Source organism: Notamacropus eugenii, chromosome 2, assembly GCF_028372415.1.
Source record: "Notamacropus eugenii isolate mMacEug1 chromosome 2, mMacEug1.pri_v2, whole genome shotgun sequence".
Taxonomy (NCBI): Eukaryota; Metazoa; Chordata; class Mammalia; order Diprotodontia; family Macropodidae; genus Notamacropus; species Notamacropus eugenii.
The window spans coordinates 428,475,070-428,499,305 of record NC_092873.1 but is presented as its reverse complement, the minus strand read 5'-3'; the positions used below and the strand labels follow the sequence as shown (position 1 = coordinate 428,499,305).

Genomic DNA, 24,236 nt, shown 5'->3' with positions numbered 1-24,236 from the left:
TGGAGTAATCAGGACTGTCTGTTTGTTCTCATGCTTTTTAGCATGATGTTTACAGCAGTGTCGTCATACACTTTTAACAAGCATGAAAATGGCATCAAGGTCAGCTAACAGTAAATTATTTGACTTGAAAAGACTACAGCCAAGAATAAAGTAGAGGGAAAGTTGGTGTGTGACTTTTCTGTTCACAGATGTTTGTGCATTCAGTGCAGGATCTGAGACCAAGATGCAACAAAGTATGGATCAATTTTCTGTCACTTGTGTGAATTTTGGCCTGATGATTAACACCAAGAGAAAATATTCTCCCCCAGCTAGCACCACACCGTCCATATGTGGAACCACTGATTATGGCAAATGGAGAAATTTTGAATACTGTGGATAAGTTCACTTACCTTGGCAGGATATTTTCCAAGGATGGGTGTAAACGACTGTATCTTCCTAGGCATAATTTCTCAGAAGTGTTTTCACAATTCCTGTTGCCTAAGCCTTTCTCCCTATGCCTCCCTAATGCATGGCTGACTTACATGTGATTGCCCTGCATCCTGATTTGCATCATCACTAGTAATTGTAGTGGTAGTGGTAGTAGTAGAAGCAAGAGCTGTATTTTTATGATTTCATCTCTTTTTATAAAGATCATCCTATAAGGCATGATATAGGGGACAGAGAGTCAGACTTGGAGTCGCTAATACCTGAGTTCGGATCCTGTCTTTGAATCTTACTGGCTATGTGACCGTGGCCAAGTAATTTAACTTCTGTAGGAATCTGTTTCCACCTTTGTAAAATGAACACTTAACCCAGAGATTTAAAAGCCCCTTATTAATATAAAAATATGATCTTATGAAGCTTATGGGAACTTAAATACACACACACACATACACCCCAAGATCATTGTTATTTGGACAGATTTGCAGTAGATTATCTTGCAAGGTTAAATTGGCCTTGGGAGTCATACTGCATTAGTGCCCTCTTCTACTTCTTTGAAGGAAAGGGCCACGAACTCCAAAACCTCCATTTAAGGAGACAGGACAGTCATCTATTTACCACCAGGCTACGTTCTTGAACTTTGTGCTTCTCCATCATTTCATCCTGACCCTGCCCCAGGTACCTTCTCTTTCCCTTCCCTTTTCCAGCTTCTTTTTGTGTGCTCTCTCCCTCTGTTAGATTGTAAACTCCTGAAGGGCAGTTTTTATTTGTACTTGTATCCTCGGGGCTTAGTACAGTACCTGACATATAATAGGCACCTAATAAATATTTATTGACTTATTGAGATTATACTGTCTTTCCTTTAAGTGGTAAAGTATTTAAGTTACATTTCTTATAAAGATTTGAGGTTTTTTGTTTGGAAATGTCAAGTCTTATATTTATCACATTGTGATAATATTAAATATTAAACAACAGATCATGAATAGTGTGTTATTTATTCATTTTCACAGAGGAGAGATTTTGTGAAAAGGGAATCATTCAGTTGGCTGATTTATTTTTCTATTTGCATGAACACCTAGGCATCCCTAACAGTGCTTAAATCAGTCATTATTGTCAGTTAAGGATGCTCCTACATACTAAAAAACTCACCCAGAATGAAGAGTGACTTTGTTGGTGGTACTGAATTGCAAGGATGCACTTTTGTAGAATCATCATCATGATTGAATAATAGGTTAAATTGTATAGCATTATTCAGAGACAGCATGGCTCAGTCAGGCAAGAGGCATTTATTAAGTGCTTACTGTGTGTCAGGCACTGGTGATATAAAGAATTAAACTCTTTTTTTCCTCTTAAGGAGCTTAAATTATATCAAAGGAAGCAATATGTACACATAAGTAAATTCAAGGCAACTTCATTGAGGGGAGGATAATGATACTAACATATGGAAGGATTAAGGTATCTCCCTCTTAATAGAGGTGGCATTCAAGCTGAACTTTGAACAAATCTAGGGGTTTTAAAGGCAGAACTAAGGAAGGTATGCATCCTAAGCATGAAGGACAGCACTGGAGGTTTGAGGTGGAATACTGTTTGTGAGGAACATAGAATGTATGAAGGAGAGCATTTTTGTACAAGCTAGAAAGACTGGCATAAAGTCACATTGTAAAGGACTTTAAATGTAAAGTGGGAGTTTTTCTTTTGCTTTGAGTTAACATGGAGCCATTGAATTTATTAAGTATAGGGGAATGACCCATATTCTTCCTCTCCGTTTCACCTAGGCTAGGTCACTCAGGACAATAGTGAACTGGCTCACAGTTTTGAGGAGCTCCTGGTATGCCTGTTTCTTCCCTGAGGATAATCTAAATGTAGGATGGAAATTTCCAGTGACAAAACTAATAGGTGACCACTAAGAGCTGGTAGGTTTCAATTCTCAGAGATTCAGAAAGAGAGGAATTGGGACATTTCCATACCAAGGTGCTACATGATCACTTATAAGTTTCCCTTTTTTCTACCAACAATCCAGATCCATTCTCTTATCTGTTCAGGAAATCCTTGCATGGGACATCATTTATACTCTTAATAGCCTAGTTTGATGCTCAACCTGGTTTGTTGCACATTCTGGAACAGCTTAGCCACCCAATTCTGTATAGTTCACAGGGTATCAAGGACTAGAGCTACATTAGGATTCCAGTTAGCTGGGGCCCCTAGCAGGGAAGTTTTCAGTGTGATTAATGAAGCCAAGAGATCAGTATGTTACTCATGTCTGGTCACCAGATCAGTGTAGACCCATGACACTATCCATTATACTTTTAGAAGGTGGGAAAATTCTGAATCAGCCAGTTAGACTTACACTTTAGGAAAATCACTTTAGCCACCGTATAATGAATGGATTACTTCAGGGAGACCGGTTAGGAGTTGTTGCAATAATCCAAGCAAGAGATGATGAGGGCCTGAGTTAGAGTGGTAGCCATGCAAGTAAAGGGGAAAGAAGGGGACATATGTAGGACATATTGTGGAGGTAGAAATGACAAGATTTAACAAATGATTGAATATGTGGTATAAGGGATAGTGAAAATTCAAGGATAATGCCAAGGAGTGTGAACCTTTAACTGGAAGGATGGTTATGCCCTTGACAGAAATAAGGAATTTCAAAAGGGAGGTAGTTTTGGAGAGAAAGATAATGAGTTCAGTTTTGAACAGATTGAGTTTTACACTTTGAAATAGGCCAGAGTGGAAGGGAACAGGAATAAGCATATATGTGTGTGTGTGTGTATTTAAGAATGTATGTGTTTATGTGTGTAAAATATATATATATGTACATATATATATATATACACACACACATACACATGCAATACATACATATGTGGAAAGAAAGACAGAGAGAGCACCTACTGTGGACCAGGCACTGTGCTAAGTGCTTTACAAGCATTATGTCGTTTGAGCCTCACAACCCTACAAAGTCAGTGTTGTTATTATCCTCATTAACAGGTTAAATGACTTGCTCAGGTTCACATAGCTAGTAAGTGTCTACGAACAGATTTGGATTTAGATTTTCCTGACTCCTGCATTTTATCTGTTGAGCCACTTAGCTGCCCACATTAAATATCTATTAGATGATTGGCATTGTACAGCTGGAGCTTAGCAAAGAAACTAGAAAGGTAGATAAGTGGAAAGGTGAATAGATAAAGATCTGCTTATCTATGTAGATCTATATATATTATATAGAGAGACAGAGAAAGTATGTGTATATGTATACATAAACACATGTATGTGTGCGTATGTATGTATTTGTGAGTCAACTGTGTAGAGATAATAATTTAACTCTTGGAACTCAACAAAAACACTAAACAAGGGAGAGTGGAGGGAAAGTAGAAGGCCGAGGACAGAGCATTGGGAGATATTAGAAGATAGGATACTGAAGATGAATCAACAAAAGGAGACTGAGGAGCTGTCAGACAGGTAGAAATAGAACCAAGAGAGAGCAGTGTCATAAAATCTGAGAAAGGAGAGGGCATCTAGGAGAAAGTGGTAATTAATATCAAATGCTACAGAGAGATCAAGAAGCATGAGGGCCTCAGGTGTGATGGCTAAGAGATAAGGCAGAACAGTTTTATCCGTAGGATGAAGTCGGTTTGGGAAATGAGAGGAGAAATGACAACATAAGAGCAATGGGCAGAAATGTCATTTTTCTGGGAGTCTGACTTGCAAGAAAGGAAACAGGATGATGACTTGAGGGTTCTAATAAAGTTTTCTTTCAGGTTGGAGGAGATTTGGTTTTATGTGTAGGCATCTGAGAAAGAACTCTTAGGTAGAGATGACAGAGCAGGAGGGATGATTGTAGAAGCAGTCCATTGGAGAAGTTGGGATGGGAGTAGGTTAAGTGCATGTGGAATCCATGTCCTGTTTGTGTCTTATTTTGTTATGTTTCTGCATATCTGCAAGGTAAAAGCCTGTGAATAGGCTCGCTATTGGCAGCCTGAATAAGCTATAGGGAAATTCATTCTCAAGGGAAAGAATATAGGACAGTGGAAAGCTTCTGTTCCCAAAGTATTGTTTCTTAGAATATTTGTTTACATTGCCCTTCCAACTATACCTTCATCACTCTCCTAAATTTGTATATCCCTCTTCCACTTCTCCTACCTTCATTTGTCTTTAAGCTCTTAAATACTCCAAATTTATCCTTTGTCTTCTCAGTACAGTTGTAATGCTATAAATGGATGAACCATACTCTATTTGGTCGAACAACATGGCTGTGAAACATGCCCATGTGTCCATGGCCCCATTCTCCCCTATGGCAACAAGGAATAATAAATAGCCTCAGCTGTGCAAAAAACGGAAAACAAAATACTAAGTTAATTCTTTGATCCCCATAGAAAGGTTGGCCATGGCAAGAAGAGCCATTTCTTCATTGGAGAATGGAGTAAAAGAATAGAGAAGAGTGAAGTTATTTCAAGATATAGAAAAAGAGAAAAACCTACTTTAAGCAAGTTTCATTACTGAAAAATCCCCATTTTTTTTAAACTAACTCCAATTTTATCATGGGCAATCTTTCCCTTTCCACTCAACAAAAGTAACTGTATATAAATGGGCATAGATAAAAGATGAAAAACAAACACTTTTGCTGTCATCCATCCTTACAACCAAAAAGATAACACAAGATTTAGCTGCCATTTGTTTTGAATCCACTCTGGGTCTTATTGCTGTCTTTCTGCCTTAAAGAGAGGTGGCTGCTATTGATTCTTAGTTCTTGAGGCATTCCCTTTAGGTTCTGGCAGGTTTTTTCCCTGTCTCAGAGAGAATGAAAATCTGTTTTAAACAGACTGTGAAAAAAAGATTGTTTTTTCTCTGCTTTGTCTCTTGCAAATGGGCTTTTCCCTCACCTAGTTTTATTTTATTTTTTTAAATAAGCCAAATTAGGTGTTTATTTTGTTTTTGTTGGAGAGTCCTTCAAATTCCATTTTAAAGTGCTTTATTTTATCTAGATCAAGGATCAGCAAACTTTTTCTGTCCAGATGGTAAATATTTCAAGCTTTGTGGGCCAAGAGGCAAAACTGAGGGTATTATGTAGGTACTTATTTAATAACAGAAAAAACAAATTTCCACCAATATTTTGCTGATAAAATTCAAAATATAATAAAAATTGAGTACATTTATTTTGCCTTGTTTTGTTAATACAGCTCTACTAATGAGAAGAATGGATTTTTCTTTGGGGGATAACATTTCACTTAATAGAGGTTCAAAGTTAGCGTGCCCTATCATCACAGTTGATTTCAAATGTTTATTTGTTAATGTTGATCTGTTGTTAATGTTGATAATGAAATTTTATGTATTTCATCTTTGACAATGTCTTTTCCCACAGATAGGTATTGCCAAATACTGATTTCAATCCATGAGCATATGATTTTAATTGAGCCAAAAGGCTGATAGTCTTAAACAAGTTTATTTTCTCTGGACACATTTCCTCAGCTGATGCAATCAAATATGATTTAATTACCTCACCATCTGTAAACAGCTTTCATTCTTGGCTAACAAATAAGCCACCTGGAAACTTACTTTGCTTTTAGCCTTATTTTCGTTTTTATTTGTGTTAAGAAATTCTGCTGTGATGAGATAGTCCTTTTAAAATTTTCTGATTTTTCTGACTGTTGCTTTCCTGTGAGTTAAGAATACTGTGATATGTGTTTAGCCTATAATGTTGACATATATTGTATGTATTCTTTTAGCACAGCTACCATATTATACCATAATAAACGCAATGCTTTGCCATCTAATTTGATAAAATAATTCACATTTCACTGTTCCTTAAAAGCAAGATATTTCAAGTCCACTTTTGTCTTCTCATTTTGACGATAGATAATAAAAATAAAATAAGTTAAAAAGTCATGTTACAATAATATGCATGGCCCTTGAATTATGACTGTATCACTGATGTTTGTAATATGACAAGCAGGTGTCCCATACAGTCTCTGGTCTGTCACAATTACTCAACTCTGCATGTTGTAACAGTCATAAACAATATGCAGATGAGTAAGTGTGGCTATGTTCCAATAAAACTTATTGGACACTGAAATTTGAATTTTACATCATGAAATATGGGGGTTTTTTTAGTTTTTTCCCAGCCATTTGAAAATGTAAAAACCTGTCTGTGAGCCATGTAAAAATAGGTAGTGGACCTATTTATAGTTGGCCAACCCCTGATCCAGATCAAAAGATCCTTTCTTATTAAAATGTTTAACTGATTCCTTAATACCAAAACTTGCAAGGACCCATAATCATAGTGTATCCATATTTAGCATACAAGTGTCACTATTTCCTGGAAATGGCAAAACTTTCAGCTCTCATGTTTAAATTTACATGGACTCACATAAGCTCAAGGAAGAGAAAGTCAGAAAGCCACTTTAATTCATTTAAAAGCATATTCATTCAGGCAGCAGACATACACAGATAAAGATAATTCAGTTCACAATTGGTTGAAAAATCTGCAAAAATTATTTGCAAACTTAGTCTACATATGGTTGGTCTAGTTAGGAAAGAAGGAAGAATCATATACTCCCTCAGTCCCAACTCTTTTTTTCCTGCAAGTTAAGATTTCATTTTGTTTGGGGAAAACAAGACACTGTATTGACCTTAGTGCTAATACCACTTTTTCTTTTTTACTAAAGCAATGAGCTTGACACACCGAACAACAAATGACCTTCAAATGAAAAGCAGGCTGGTAAACCAGTTTCATTACTGAAAACCTCAAAAAAGATTTCTAAAGACCCCTTACCTCTTCAGGTGGCAACAGGGTTTTAGGAGACAGCGACCCATTCTGAAAAGCTAGCTTCTGCAGGAGATTGTCATTCTCAGTCACAACACCAAACTTGGTTGGAAAAAGAAGACTCATTGTGTCTAGGATCAGATATACCCAAGTCACAATTATTTATTTGTTTACAAGCAGTCTATAGGGAGAGTTCTTAAGCTAGGCATCCTTAAGTACTCTGAGATGCAAGATAGAACAGCTTACATACACTGAAATAGTTCTATATATGTTCATACACATATACACAGATATATGTTGGTGGTATGTATATGAATGTAAACATTGCACATCTGTGTCAGAACAGAGAAGTGAATATGGAAGTTAATTAGGATATCTCTGATCAATTTATTTCTCCCAATTTGGTTTATTATAGAAGATACAAAACAGGTAACAGATAATGAGGTGCAATTTAAAATGTGCTCCCTCTTCCTCTTTTATGAATTGTGAAGAAGTTATGTGATCAAAATTTATAAAATTATAGTATAGCTAACTTTGGCTAGCTAAGGAGTGGTTGATGGTGCCCCTTTAAAAAGGACATTCTTCAGAAAGTCAGTAAGCATTTTTAAGCACCCTACTATATGTGTCAAGCACTATATCAAGTATTGGGGGTACAAAGAAAGGCAAAAGACTGTCCCTGCCTTCAGAGAGCTCAAAATCTAATAGGGGTAGACAGCATGCAAGCAAATACATATAAACAATTTGTGCAGAATAAATAGAAATAATCAGTGGAGAGAAGGCACTATAATTAAGAGGGATCAGGAAAGGTTTTCTGTAAAAGATGAGAGTTTAGCTGGTGCTTCAAGGAAGTCAGAAAAACCAGGAGGCAGAGGTGAGTAAGAGTATTCCAGGTGTGGGAAGCTGTGAGAGAAAATGTCCAGAAATGAGAGAATGAGTTTTTTGCTTATGCAACAATCAGGAGACCGATATTACTGGTTCAGTCATTAGTAGGTTGCTGGAGGTCAGGGGTGTGGTAAGATATAAGAAGGCTGGAAAGGTAGGGGTGTGAGGGGATAGATTATGAAGGGCTTTGAAATGCCAAACAGAAGATTTTGGTTTTGGTATTAGAGGTATTAGGGAGTCACTTGAATTTCTTGAGTAGAGAGAAGAGTCACTGGTCTGACCTATTGTTTTTAGGAAAATCACTTTAGTGACTAAAGTGAGGAGAGACTTTGACAGGCAAATCAACCAGTAGACTATCTTAGTACTCTAGGTATGAGGTGATGAGGGCCTGTACCAGAATGGTGTTGGTATCAGGGCAAAAAAGAGGATGTATTCAAGTGATGTTGCAAAGGTGAAATCAATAAGCCCTGTCAACATATTGGTGAAAGATAGTGAAGAGTTAAAAAGGATGACTAGGTTGTGAGCCTGGAAGACTGGATAATGATGCCTTCAGTAGTAATAGGGAAGTTTGGAAAGGTGAAGTATTTCAGGGAAAAGATAATGAATTCAGTTTTGGACCTATTGAGTTTAAGATATCTACTAGACATCTAGTTCCAGATGTTTGGAAGGCAATTAGAGATGCAAGACCAGGGGTCAGCCAAGAGATTAGGGCTGGATAAGTAGATTTGAGAATTGTCAGAATGGACTTGGCAATTAAATCTACGGGAGCTGATGAGATCACCTAGTGAAACAGTATAAAGAAGAGAAGGCGGCCCAGGACAGAGAGCCCTGTGGGACATGCACAGTGGCTGGACATAACTGGGATGAGGATCCAGTAAAAGAGACTGGGAAAAGGAGCAGTCACATAAATAGGAGAACCGGGAGAGAGTGGTCCCAAAAACCTAGAGAGAAGAGATTATCAAGGAGAAGAAGGTGATCGACAGTGTCATAATCTGCAAAGGGGTCAAGAGGAATGAAGATTGAGGAAAAAAATTGGATTTAGAAATTAGACTATCATTTATAACTTTGGAGAGTCATTTAGGTTGAATGATGAAGTTGGAAACTACATTGTAGAGAGTTAAGAAGAACTAGAGGAGAGGAAACAGAGGTACCTATTGCAGATGTCCTTCTCAGGGAGTTTGGCCACAAAGGACAGAAGAGATATGGGATGATAGAGGGGATGGAAGGATCAAGTCAGGGTTTTTTGAGGATGAAGGAGACATGGGCATGTTTGTAGTCAGCAGGGAAGGAGCCAGTAGAAGGAGAGATTGAAGATAAATGAGAGAATGGGGATGACAGAGGGCAAAATCTGCTGCAGGAGACAAGATTACCTGTGGAATTACTTGCACAAGTAGAGGGATTTCCATCAATGTGAGGAGGAGGGTCGCTTCTCTGTGTGAGATGAGTGAAGGAAAAAAGCCTCTAAGTGATATGACCCATATAAGTCATACTCTATAAGGAGTCAATTGAGGCAGGAAATGGTTCTAAGACGTGTGCAAACTGGTAGCAGTGAAGAAAGCCACCTACAGAGGAAGAATCCAGTTTTTAAGGAGGGATCACTCTTTGTCTTTTGCTTATACCTCTCCCAGGTGGCAGCAGAGGGAAAAGTTTGCTTCTTGCTTAACGAAAGATGTCACATGCAGCAGGGAGTGCTCTGAACAGTCAAGATAAACAAAGAGCCAGACCTGGCCATTAAGTGCTGAACTATGGAAAGGAACAGATTCAGGGATCTCCACTGAATGATCCACCTAGCAGAGCCACCCTACTCAAGAGGAGTAGCGGCAGGACACTACAATAACGGAAAGAACATTGGGATCCCATAGTCTTAGAGATGTGAGTTGACTCTTCATGTGTAGGAGAAAATGCCATAGGTTTATGGAGGGAGTGTTTGATAGTGACTGTTCTTGTGATACCATCTTAATAAATGCTTTTGTTTTAAACTCATTTTGTTTTCTCTTAAATGTAAAGCACACCTGTATAGTTTTATAAATGAGAACCCACAAAAACCTTTGACTTGGTGGTAGTTGTTCTATGAGGATTCAACCCATGAGTACAAGTTGGGGGTGGAAAGGTAATCCAGAGGGAAAACTACATCTATATGTGTGTGTATATATATATATATACACAGCTCTAATTTCTTCCACTTAGAAATCTCTTTCTCTAGGAGGACTTGTAACTCGCAAATATCAAAGCCCAGCTCAACAACTATTGCAGATTGGGTTTGAGGAGGGACGGGGTTTAGTCCAAAAAATGATGAGGCCTGGAAGTTTGATGTCATGGATCATGGGGGTTTGATTTCCCAAGAAGATCAGAGCTGATCACTTTCTAATTGCAAGGCTAAGGTCAGGCATCCATAGCAGATCTAATCAAGTCAGAAAGGAATCTGCAGAGCTGTAGCAACAGACAAGATCATTGTTTGCCCATCAATTGGTTAAAGACACCTATTTAAAACCTACTTTACCCATTTAGAGATACTGTCCTCAGCTGGCATTAATGATAGTGAGTTATAGAGATGAATTAACCTTAAAAGTTATACCTCTGTTAGTCCTTATTTTCCAGTAAAAATGTGAAGTAATATTTGCATGTATTCCTCATTTTTTACACAATTCATTCTTTTATTATTTGCATGAATGATTTATACTTTAGTCTAAAGAGAGTTGCAAATATTAAGCATTTCTTAATATTGAAATGATAGAGCATATATTGGCTAAGATTACCTAGTATAACTCCAAAAGCTATTATTTGTATTAAATAATAATCAGTTTTGTATTATGTTGATTTTGTTCACTTGATTATGGAGAAGCATGTGACTCAACTGTTTATACTGCTGTATACACATGATTTTTAATATCTGCATTTAAATGTGGTTTGTTATTAAATTTTTTTCTCTTAGAGATAAGCTTTCAAAAAAGATATAGTTAAAAAGCTCTGTGGAAATTTCTGCTATTCCGACATTTGTGAATCACTCTAGTGGGTGATAAAGATGATTGACTATAAGAACCCCTTTTCTGTCACAGAGCCCTTATGAAGTTTTCCCATGGGGATATATAATGGAATTTGTCAAAGTGAAAAAGTGACAGAGCTATTTTATTTATTCATTTAGGCCAAAATGATACTGATAGTTGTCTGGACACTTAGATTCTTCTAAATTATACAGAGAATACTAGGGAAAATCATATTTGTATCTCCCAGTCTTTTTGTGTAAAAGTATAAAATGGAATATAATCACAGAGCTGTTATTGTCTTTCATTTTATAGTGCTTGTAGGCATTTTACTGGCCTAAAGAGGTTCTTCACAGCGTCTTCCAGATGCCACTTTTTCATAAGAGAAGTCTACTTACTTCTTTGACGGTTGTAATAGGGAAGTGTTCTCAGTTGTGAAGTTACAAGCAGTAGCTAAGGAATGGAAGACTAAAGACATATTCGTAATTGAATGTCAAAAAAGGACCATTTAGTGTATACAGGAGATGTTTATAAGAAGGGCATTCAGAAACTATTAATAATTTTGATGTTTGTATAGTATTTTGAGATTTGCATAACATTTTGAATTTATTATTTTATTTGATCCTTATATTAGCACAATGAGAGGTACATTTGTTATTTTCCCAGGATGAGAGAAGTTAAGTGACTTGCTCATGAAGTACACAACTAGGAAGTATTGGAGGCTGGATTTGAAAGTATTTCTTTCCACAAAAGGTAGAGAAAGGTCAGCATGATAGGGTGGATGTGGTAGATTAAGGTATAAACAAGGAAAAGAATTTATACTTCATCTATATACTAGACTAGATGACTCTTGAGTTTCCTTCCAATTCCTTGATTAAGCAGTTTTCACACCATAACTTGGAAGTCAGTCTGTCATGTGCATTTTCTCTTCTGATCAGATATCAGATTGTTGTACATTTTTATAGGATAATCATCAACCCTTAACATGTGGAATATTTATGTATATATGCACACATATGTATATGTATTCACACAACTGAAAACTCCTCACACAAGAAGGAGTGCACGCTGTTGATGTTTTTATGTTTGTGATATAGTCTTCTAATGTTCTTACTGGCTAGCTATGTGTTTTTTAAAAATCTTTACAGAATTACTATAGAAGAGATATAAATCCAGGCACTGGAGCAGCTAGGTGGCACAATGGATAGAGCACTGTGCGGGAACCAAGAAGACTCATCTTCTGAATTCAAATCTAGTCTCAGATACTTACTAGCTGTGTGATCCTGGGCAGAGCACTTAAGCCAATTTGTCCCAGTTTCCTTGTCTATAAAATGAGCAGAGAAGGAAATGACAAATCACTCCAGTATCTCTGTCAAGAAGACCCCAAATGGGGTCACCAAGAGTTAGACCCGACTAAAACAGTGGACCAACAACTGGTTTGCAAATTGTTCAGTAGGTTATTAGTGTGTTAAAATGGTTATTCAAGGGCTGCCTAGTAATCATAATGTTATCCATTAGAATGTAAACCCCTTAAGGACACAGACTGACTTACTTGTTTGTATTTGTATCTCCAGTACATGACACAGTGTCTGGTATGTAGGAAGCACTTAATACTCTTTCTCTCTATCTGCCTACCTATCTATCATCTCCTATAGTATGCAGAACTTTATTAGAGGAGTATTTCTAATTTTAGTCAATGTACAAGGAAAACCAAAGGGGTACAACTAGAGAATATGTAGAGAAGAATAACCAAAATGGCTGCAAAGGGTGGGAATTTACATTTATAAGGAAAGTTAAAAGCAATTGGGGATATTAAAAGAATAAAAGGTTAATGAGCGATTTTGTTATTTTCTTCAGTCATATTAGAAGATACTGCACAGTGCTCTGCCTCTATAAAATTAAAAAAGAGAAATAGACTTAAAAGGGGGAGATTTCAATTAAATATTAGAAAATATTCCCTGTCTCTTAGCAGATATGTTAACAAAGGAGTCACAAGCTATGTGAATGACATCATATAATGAATTAATGAATTTGATTTCTTTTAAATAGAATTGGGGATCTGTGAGCAAAACGTGTAGTTATGCTAATATATGCAAATAACACTTTTCTTTTGAGCCAGAAGCTCAAAAAATTTGCTTTTTCAAAGTTCTGTAGCATTCATGTAAGTTTTTTCCCCCTTATAGGGTGGTATAACTTGGAGAAACTCATTGCATCACTGACTCAAACCTTATCATATGTATTATGTATACAGACTTTACTATAACATTTGAAACACATTCAGCCAACAATACAAGGTACTGATCTAGGTACCATGGGAGAAAGAAAGAAGTCAATGTCTTTGTCTTCATGGTGCTTACAGTATAGTAGATGTGAGATGCACACATTGTGAAAGTGAAGTAAGAGAGACACAAAGGGCTGTGTAAGTCTGAAATAGAGAAAGATAATTTCCACCTGTCTTCTGAAAATTGCATGTCATTTGACCTGGCAAAGGGGAGGAATTAGTAATGTGGGGCTTTCTAGGGAGAATATGAGCAAAAGTATAGAGGTGAACAAACATTGGAGTGTGACTGAAAAGATTCAGATTTGAACGAGTGAGCCAAGTAAGATGCATGAAGATTAAAGGAAGAGAAATTTATAAAGGTAGGTTGACGTCGAATCGTGGAAGATCTTAATCACATTTATTCCAACAGAGTATGATATTTCAGTTCTCCAAAGGAACATTCTATGAAGTTTTTATCAGTGCCATGTTGTAGAGGATGCTGTATACTTAGTATGTAAAATATAAGTAAATGCAAATATAAATAAATACTGTTTGAGGAGTTGAGAACTATTTTAGCAACACTTAGGTATTCTTAAGCAGTGTGCTGCCTTTTATATTTCCACAGCATTTTCATAAGTGTTTTTATATGCGTGTTAAGGAAGAGGAAACTGTATAAAATAAGTTTTCACTTAAGTGTAGAAATAGTAGTAGTAGTAGAGTGTATGGAAACACTCGTCAGGGGTAGGTATGCCTGTTACAAACTCCATTCCACAGAACCAAGATTTAGTAGAGACAATGTAGAATGAAAAAGATGAGGAGAATGATAATGCAGTGATTCTCTTTCATTGTAGAACCAAAGGACTTAGTTTTGTTTTCACATAGTTGAGAGGGAATGGATAGAGCTATGTAATCAGGAATTGCACTTTGATAGTCTACCTACGGTTTGTATCAATGATCCAGGATGAGGATAAAGAACTAGGGCCAGCAGCATATAAACAATAGAGTAGTTTAGGTGCAAGATGCTCAACTACTGTGAAGGTAAAGTATTGAAAGAGTACAACTTGATGGATTCAAAGCTATATGAATTATTAGACTCAAAGAAGAGTAATTAGTGGAGGGAAGTTCCTAATGTAGTGACCCAAGGATTTGTTTTTTGCTATATTCTGTTCCACATTGATGACAACATAAATAACTTGCATATGAAATTTGTCATTGACGTGAAATTGAGAGTACAACCAACAAATTAAATAACAGAATTGGAAACTACGTACTTTGATAGCTATAGGACAAGGGTAGAATCTAACTATGAAATTTAATAGAGATATGGGTCAGGTTCTACAGTTGGTTTTAAAAAACTGAACCGCACAAGTATAAAATGAGGAAAACCAGGCCTCAACATGGCTCCTATTAAAAAAGACCTGGGTATTTGAATGAACTCTAAGCCTGAGTCATTAGTGTGACATGGCAGCTTCCAAAATGCCATAATATTCCTGTAAAAAAAGCCGAAAAGTGGCATTTGTTCTTGCAAATCAAATACTTTTTTCTAATCAACAAATAATAAACACAATGGAATCTTACATTTTCTCAATCTTCTTATTTGTGAAATAATAAAGATGTGGTCCAATGTTGAATATCACTTACAAAACACCTTCTTTCTTGCTGATATTCTCATCAAGGATACCCTCAATTCACAATCATTATCATAATGATTTTAGATAGATGATGGAGTTGGCATCAGTAGTTATTTCTGTTCTTTTATTTGTCCTTTTTTTAATATTAATAAGGTTCAAGATTTTTTCCACACTTGGTATCTTCCCCTCTTTCAGATACTTTGCATTAGTCCCTCTACATTTCAAACATGTTACCTCCTTCATGGATCTCCTCTACATTCACCTTTCCTGTCTTTGTTCTCTTTAGTGTAATTTCTAATCCTCTATAACGAAGTCCCATATTGTGATGGTAGACTCCACATGTGCTACTTCCACTTTCTTTGATGGAGAAAACAGTTTACTATCATAATTTTTATAAATCTTTTCCATACTCCTCCCATCTCCATCATTATATGTCGTTGGGGTGGCTTTGCTTAGGTTGATACCTTGCCAGATTCTTTTGAAAAATTAGTTTTGCGCTCCGTATCTTCTGTTTTATGAGATGACGCTGCTTATAATCATCTATTATCCTTCCTTATAAGACTTACACAACCAGGTTTCTGTTCTATCCCACTTCTTACTCTTGACAGTCTTCTATCTCCATTCTGTATTTAAGTCAGATGCTTACCCAGGATCTTCATTAGAGTGCTAAAGTGATCTGTACTTCTCCTTCTGCTATATAACATTTTAATCAATGATATGGATAAATGCTTAGATGTCATCCTTACCTTTCCACCCAAACTCAACTTTCTTCCCAACTGTCCTGTTACTGTCAAAGGTACCACCATCCACCCAGTTACCCAGGCTCACAGTCATACGTAAACCACATATCCAGTCTGATGCCAATTTTTCTTGTTTCTACCTTTATCCTATCTCTCACAGCTGCCACCCTGGTATAGGCCATCCTCATCTTACATCTGGACTATTACAATAGCCTTCTAAGATCTCCTTGCCTCATATCTCCCTTCTGCCCCCAATCCATCTTCCATTTAGCTGCCAAAGAAATTTTCTTTTAAGGGCATAGATCTCTTCCTATCTCCTCCTCCCTCAATTAACTATGGTGACTCCCTATTAGCTTCAGAATCCAAACATAAAATGCTTTATTTAGCATTTAAAGCCATCACATCCTGACCCCTTCTTTACTTTCCAATCTTTTTTTTATACTTTACTGTCTCAATGTATTCTACAATCTGGTAAGAGTATTCTTCTTGCTGTTCCTCTCCAGGCCAGCCCCTGGTTCTCTGCCTTCTCACTAGCTGTCCCACTTCACCTCTGTCTTGTGGCTTCCCTAAAGGTTTCCTTCATGTTCAGATCTCACCTTCTGCAAGAGATTTTTGCCACTTCCGCCCACAGATAATGTCTTCCCTCTCAGATTGCCTTCTATTTATCTCTCTTCTATATTCCTAGTTAATTATGTGTTGTCTTCCCATTTAGAGTGTGAGTTCCTTGAAGGTAGGGACTGTGTTTTTATATTTCTTTGTATTTCTGGATCTTAGCACAGTCCCTGGCACATAGTAAGTGATTAATAAGTATTTATTGTTTATCCGATCTGCAGATAACACCAAGTTGAAAATGTGCAGAGTGAGGATGCTTCTCATTTACATGAGTTTGCATGTACACAACAGATGATAAATGTGAAGTACATTTGAGTTGGAATAGGAGTTTTTAGCCTTAAAGGAGAAAAAAAAGCAGTTCTACTAGTAATACTGAGATTCCTTGGGTCTCTATGTTGGTTCAGCATTGTTTTTGTCCTTAATTATGTCTTTTGCCTTGTTCAACGGAACAAAAAATATTTTGTCATTTCCCTAGATTCTATTTTATAGGCTTAGAGGGTTAGAAGGAAATGACTTTATTTTTCCTCAGAATTAACAGAGGAAAAATTATATCTATAAATATTGTAGTCCAAAATGATATGAAATTTTTCAATGAAGCCTTTTGATCATCTAATTCTACCACATATTATATTAAAAATTGAAGCTCTAATTAAAGTATAACAAGAATTCTCACTCATTCACAGCAAACTGCATTCAAAGAATGAGAAGAACACCTCCACTGGATGAATTGCAGCCACCACCATATCAGGATGACAGTGGCTCTCCACATCTCTCATGTACACCTTCAGAAATTGGTGACAGTAAATGTGAATTTTCTCACTGTAGCAACAGTCCAAGATGTTCATACAATAAATGCCCAAGCGAAGGAAGTACAGGACATGAAATAGAAAGTTTTCATAATAAAGGCTATGAAGAGGATGTGCCCAGTGACAGTACTGCTGTTCTTAGCCCAGAAGTAAGTAAAAGGGTACATAATGTTTCCATATGGTCTTTTGAGTAACAGTACAGTGCTGTGGGTATATTTGACCTTGTCTATGGTAGTTTGTTGTCCCAATTTACATCCTTAATCTAGTCTTTACACTCATAACCAAAACCTCTTAACTTCACATCAGGGAATCTTATCCTTCTAGTATTTTGGAATGCTGAAAAAAGAGTAGTTGAGGGGAAAAGACAAGATTTTATAAATAGCCTTGCCAGCATCATGGTCTCACACTTTAAAATAGGCATGCCAGTTCCTTGATATAATGAATTTTGGTAATGTTTATGTATTGATATCATCTAGAGTGATTGTTATTTTTTCTTGTGGGAGAATTACTTTTCTGACTCAGGATGAACAAAAACAACTTAATATGCTTAAAGCAAAAGTTAAATTTTTTACATCAACATAAACGGTTTTCATTATATTTATTTCCATTCTAAGATTTGAATTCATGGTAAATTTGATTTGCAGGATATTTTAGTGTTTGTTTTGGTTTCAAGACCAAATTGAGGCAAAAGAACAGTGAGGTGGAGCCAAGATGATGGAGGAAAGGCAGGGATTCACCACTGCTCTCCCAAATTCCCCTCCAAACAACTTTAAATAATGCCTCAAAAACCAATTCTGGAGCAGCAGAACCCACAAAAGGATGGGGTGAAACAATTTTCCAGACCAAGACAACTTAGAAGGTTAGCAGGAAGATCTGTCCTACCTGGGTGAGAATGAAGCACAGTCCAATACACACTGCATCGGTACAGGCAGACTCCAGCAAACCAGCAGCAAGCCTTGAGGATCGCTGAATCAGCTTTGGTGGTTTCTGGAGCTGTCAACCCACAGATGTAAAGGGGGTTGAGCAACAGGTCAGAAAGAGATTACAGTGTCCCTTTGCTGGCACTGAGTATAGGACTCTGTTGCATTGCTTGTGAGTAGATCTGGGTCATTGTCACTAGCACAACAGAGCTTATGGCAGCAGGGGAATTGGGACCCTGGTCGTAGTTCCATGGTAGAAAAGAGTGCTTCTGTTCACTCACAGCCCAGAGCACAGGCCAGGAAAGTAGTAAAAACACCTCTCCTGAGATTATACCACCTTAAAAGAACTAAAATTAACAGATTCCCATAACTAGCTCTCAAAACAGCTATAGAAACCCTGAAGTTTGGGACAATACCCCCTCTACTCCTGGAGCAGAGTTCAACTTTAACATAATGTTAAAAGTCAAGAAATAGGCTGAAAAATGAGCTAACAATAAAAAAGAACCTGACCATAGAAAGTTACTATGGTGACAGGGAAGGTCAAAATACAAACTCAGAAGAAGTCAACAAAGTCAAAACTGCTACATCCAAAGCCTCAAACTGAAATGCAAATTATTCTCAGGCCCAAAAAGAATTCCTGGAAGAGCTCAAAAAGGGTTTTTAAATTCAGATAAAAGAGGTAGAAGAAAAAAATGGTTAAAGAAATGAGTGTGATACAAGAAAATCGTTTTTAAAAAAGACTCAATGACTTGGTAAAGGAGGCACAAAAGGTAGTGAAAAATACCTTAAAAAACAGAATAGGCCAAATATTAATAAAAAAAAAAAGGCACAAAAATCTACTGAAGAGAAGAGCTCCTTGAAAAAGCAGAAATGGCCACATGGAAAAAGAGGTACAAAAATTCACTGAAGAAAAGAACTCTTTTAAAAGTAGAATGGGCCAAATAGAGAAGGAAGTACAAAAGCTGATTGAAAAAAATAATTCCTTAAAAATTAGATTTGGGCAAATGGAAGCTAATGACACTATGAGACTCCAGGAAACCACAAAATACAATCAAAACAATTAAAAAATAGAAGAAAATGTGAAATATCTCATTAGAAAAATAACTGACCTGAAAAATAGATCAAAAAGAGATAATTTAAGAGTTATTGAAGCTCAGTGGGCAGGGGCAGAGCCAAGATGGTGGAGTAGAAAGATGGACCTATAGAAGCTCCCCGACACAGCCCATAAAATATCTGTTAAAAATGACTCTAAACAAATTCTAGAGCAGCAGAAGCCACAAAATGACAGCCCAAGACAGCCTGGAAGGCCAGCAGGAAAGGTCTATCACACTGGGTGTGGAGCGGAGCACAACCCAGCATGGGCCATGTGGCACAGCAGAGACAGGACAAGGAACAGGCTTCATCAGCCACCAGCAGCATCAGTTCCCACATTACTTAACCTACAAAAGCCAAAGATAGTTTCAAAAGTCGATGGGAAAGCTCCTTCACCTAGAAGGGAACACAGTCTGGACTGCTAGCGGCAGCCACTGCAGCTGCAGCATCCATTTTGTCCGCCTAAAGCCCCTGGGGAAATTGAGCAGCTGATCTGAATCTCAGCCCTGAGCAGGGCTCTGGGGTGAGGAGGAGCGCTGGCATGGTGGAGCTGGAGGCAGTTGTGGAGAGGGAATTCTACTACTCGCAGATTCTAGGCAGAAAAGTTTTTGATTGCTCCTAGACCAATGCACAGGCCAGGAGAGGAGTAAACACCTCTCCCTTGATTGTGCCTCCATGAAGGAACTGAGAACTTACTAGTCCCTAGAGTATACCCTTGTCTTGACAAAGGACTCAAAAGTCAAGTAACTGGCTGGGAAAATGCCCAAAAAGGGGAAAAAAATAAGGTTTTGGAAGGTTACTTTCTTGGTGAACAGGTACTTTCTTCCATCCTTTTCAATGAGGTAGAACAATGCATACCATCAGAGGAAGTCAAGGCTTCCATAACCTCCAGAATAAATATGCAATGGTCTCAGGCCATGGAAGAGCTCAAAAAGAATTTTGAAAATCAGGTAAGAGAGGTGGAGGAAAAAATGGGAAGAGAAATGAGAGCAATGCAAGAAAAGAATGAAAAATGAGTCAACAGCTTGCTAAAGGAGACCCCAAAAAAAGCTGAAGAAAATAATACCTTTAAAAATAGGCTTACTCAATTGGCAAAAGAGGTCCAAAAAACCAGTGAGGAGAAGAAGCTTTAAAAAGCAGAATTAGCCAAATGGAAAAGGAGGTTCAAAAGCTCACTGAAGAAAATAGTTCTTTAAAAATGAGAGTAGAACAGATGGAAGCTAATGACTTTATGAGAAACCAAGAAATTACAAAACAAAACCAAAAGAATGAAAAAATAGAAGATAATGTGAAATATCTCACTGGAAAAACAATTGACCTGGAAAATAGATCTAGGACAGAAAATTTAAAATTTATGGGTCTACCTAAAAACCATGATCAAATAAAAAGCCTAAGCATCATGTTTCATGAAATTATCAAGAAAACTGCCCTGATATTCTAGAACTAGAGGGTAAAATAAATATTGAAAGAATCCACTGATCACCTCCGAAAAGAGATCCCAAAAGAAAAACTCAATATTGTAGTCAAATTCCAGAGTTCCCAGGTCAAGGAGGGAATATTGCAAGCAGCTGGAAAGAAACAATTCGAGTATTGTAGACATACAATCAGGATAACACAAGATCTAGCAGCTTCTACATTAAGGGACTGAAGGACTTGGAATAGGATATTCCAGAAGTCAAAGGAACTGGGATTAAAACTAAGAATCACCTACCCAGAAAAACTGAGTATAATAGTTCAGGGGAAGAATGATCATTCAATGATATAGAGGATTTTCAAGCATTCTTGATAAAAAGACCAGAACTGAATAGAAAACTTGACTTTCAAACACAAGAATCAAGAGAAACATGAAACGTTAAACAGGAAAGAGAAGTTATAAGGGATTTTCTAAAGTTGAACTGTTTACATACTGCATGGAAAGATAATATTTGTAACTCTTGAGACTTTTCTCAGTATTTGGGTAGTTGGAGGGATTATACACACACACACACACACACATACACACACATATAGACAGAGAACACAGGGTGAGCTGAATAAGAAGGAATGATATCTAAAAAAAATAAAATTAAGAGGTGAGAGAGGAATATATTGGGAGGAGAAAGGGAGTAATTTATCTCACATTAAAGAGGCATGAAAGAGCTTTTATAGTGGTTGGGAAGATGGGAGATCTGGGGTGGGGGAGTCCTTGAACTTCATACTCATCAGAATTGACTCAGAGGGAATAACATACACACTCAGTTGGGTATAGATGTCTTTCTCATCCTGCAGGGATGTAGGAAGGGAAGGGGATAAAACAAAGGGCAGAGGCTGATAAAAGGGAGGGTAGATTAAGGGAGGTGATAGAAGCAAAATGTTTTTGAGGATGGACAAGGTGAAAGGAAAGAGAGAAGAGGATAAACACAGAGAAAATAGGATGGAGGGAAATACATAGTAATTGTAACTAAATAAATCTTTATAGCAAGTTTCTCTCATAAAGGCCTCATTTCTCAAATGTATAGAGAACTGTCACATTTTTAAAATTAAGAGCCATTAATAAATGGTCAAAGGATATGAACAGGTAGTTTTTACATAAAGTAATCAAAGCTATCTATAGTCATATAAAAAATACTTTTAATTCCTATTGATTAGAGAAATGCAAATTAAAACCATTCTAATGTACCACTCTTCCACAGCTATTTCATATCAGATTGGCTAACATGATAGAAAAGAAAAATGACAAATGTTGGAGAGAATGTGAGAAAAACTAAGACACTAATATACTCTTGGTAGATTTGTGAACTGATTTAACCATTCTAGAGAACAATTTGGAACAATGCTGAAAGGGGGATGTAAAATTATGCAAACCCTTTGACCCAAGCAATACCACTACTGTGTCTGTATCCCAAAGATCAACAACCAAAAAGGAAATGGATCTTTATGTCCAAAATATGTATAGCAGCTCTTTTAGTAGTGGCAAAGAATTGGACACAGAGAATACCCATCACTTGGAAAATTACTGAAGTTGTAGTATATGATTGCGATAGGATACAGTTGTAGGATGCTCTCATAAAAACTTGGACAGATTTATATCAACTGATATAAAGTGAAATGAGCAGAACCAGGAGAACATTGCACACAGTAACAGCAATATTGTACAGTAATCAACTATGACTGACTTAGCTATTCTTAGCAATACAGTGATCCAAGACAATTCCATAGGACTTAAGATAAAAAATGTTATCAATCTCCAGAGAAAGAAGTGATTGAGTCTGAATGCACTGAATGCAGATTGAAGCATTTTTTTTACTTTATTTTTCTTGAGTTTTTTTTTAATCTGTGTTTTCTTTCACAATATAACTAACATGGAAATACGTTTTGCATATCTGCACATATAAAACCTATGTCAAATTGCTTACCACCCAACGAGTGGGACGGGGAGAATAGGAGGGAGAGAACCGAGATCTCAGATTAAAAAAAAAATGTAATCATTTTTACATGTAGTTGGGGGGAAAATAAAATATTAAATAAGTATATAAAAATAACTTTACGAGTCCTTCTTATTCTGACGTGTACTTTCTCAGCTGCACCTGTGTCAGAAACTGTGGAGCGCTCACAGGACCCTGACAAAGGGACACATTGGTGTATCTCTTTTTGATCATCCTTCCCTAAGAGTCTCATCTACTTCTGTCAGGCCTGACAGGATGCTCCCCTGCAGATGTTGGTAGAGGAAAATCATGAAAGGCAAGCAGTCTGTCTGACATTCCTGAAATGCCCAGGGTGGTTGAATTGGCATGTAATTGATAATCCTCAGAAGAAGAATAGATAGAACAGGAAGATGTCCTCCATATTCTTATCTTGGAGCTTTGTGAAACTTTGGATTTTACCATAGAAACTTTATGGATTTCAAAATCTCTTATCTGTAATGTATTTTTGAAGCTACTTGTTTTTAGCAATTACTAAAGAAAATGTTTTGGGAATAAACATAATCTACGTTGTAAAGAGTGTTTGGAGGAAAATTTTCTGGAACCTTAATGTTTATACTTTCAAATTAAATTTCCTTTATTTTTCAAGCCTTGGATATTTTTTCATACTAGTAATGATATTTCAGAGCAATCCTGGAGAAATAAATCCAAATTGTATCATACTTTCACTTTCTTTTCATTTTCAACTTAGTTAATATGTAAATATGTTAGTAATATGCATAATATATGTATGTAATGTTAGTGTGTATGTTAGTAATATATATAACAATAATAATAAATATGCTAGTAAATATTTTCATAGTTTTGGAAGTAAATCTTGGAAGTTTTCTAAATTTTACACTTTCTATATAAAGGATTTTTTGCTCTCTTCCTTTTTGAAAATTGAAGTTTTGAGATATGAAATTCTCTGATTTTTTTAAAAGCTAATATTTTAGGGTATCTTCATTTCTTAGGTAAACTGCCTTGGCCTCATAGATTTATCCTTTTGTCCTTTTTTGTTTTTGCTGTAATGAATTAAGGTCATATTAACATTACCATAAAATAAGGAAGGTCAGGTATTTATTTCTTTAATAGACTAATAGTAGGATTTAAAAACTGAAACATTTAAATTTATTTTTCTTAGGATGTATCAGCTCAAGGATCATCTTCACAACTCCCTAAACCTTTTGATCCTGAGCCAGAAGCTAAATATGGCACCCTGGATGTGACTTTTGACTATGACTCACAAGAACAGAAGCTCCTAGTAACAGTGACAGCTGTCACAGACATCCCAATGTATAACAGGACCGGCAGCAACTGCTGGCAAGTGCACCTTGTTCTTCTGCCCATAAAGAAACAGAGAGCCAAGACAAGTGTCCAGCGAGGGCCATGCCCTGTCTTCACAGAAACGTTCAAGTTTAACCATGTCGAATCTGAGATGATTGGAAATTATGCAGTTCGATTTAGACTCTATGGTGTACGTCGCATGAAAAAAGAAAAGATTGTGGGGGAAAAAATTTTTTACTTAACAAAATTGAATCTTCAAGGGAAGATGTCATTACCTGTGATTCTGGAACCTTCTTACAGTCTTTCTGTGAGTATCTAACAAAGTAGCCTCTGAAGAGGGTACTGTGCACACACACACATACACACATACATGTGTATGCATGTACAATATGTATAGATATTGAC

The 24,236-nt window shown here is 36.8% G+C and overlaps 1 protein-coding gene and 1 pseudogene across 4 annotated transcripts in view; one reads left to right on the top strand and one right to left on the bottom strand.

Annotated features, from left to right (window-relative positions):
- The window catches only part of LOC140521993 (acyl-coenzyme A diphosphatase NUDT19-like), a 44,845-nt pseudogene extending 37,539 nt beyond the window's left edge, over positions 1-7,306 (bottom strand).
- Positions 1-24,236, top strand: part of SYT14 (synaptotagmin 14) — a 261,665-nt gene that overhangs the window by 167,722 nt on the left and 69,707 nt on the right. For 3 of the 4 annotated variants that reach the window (XM_072647931.1, XM_072647928.1, XM_072647929.1), the window contains 2 exons: positions 16,970-17,241; positions 23,689-24,138. In XM_072647931.1, coding sequence (XP_072504032.1) covers positions 16,970-17,241; positions 23,689-24,138 — 722 coding nt within the window. Of the gene's footprint in view, positions 1-9,690; positions 9,824-16,969; positions 17,242-23,688; positions 24,139-24,236 lie in introns of those variants that run through there. The other variant, XM_072647930.1, reaches the window with a different exon arrangement.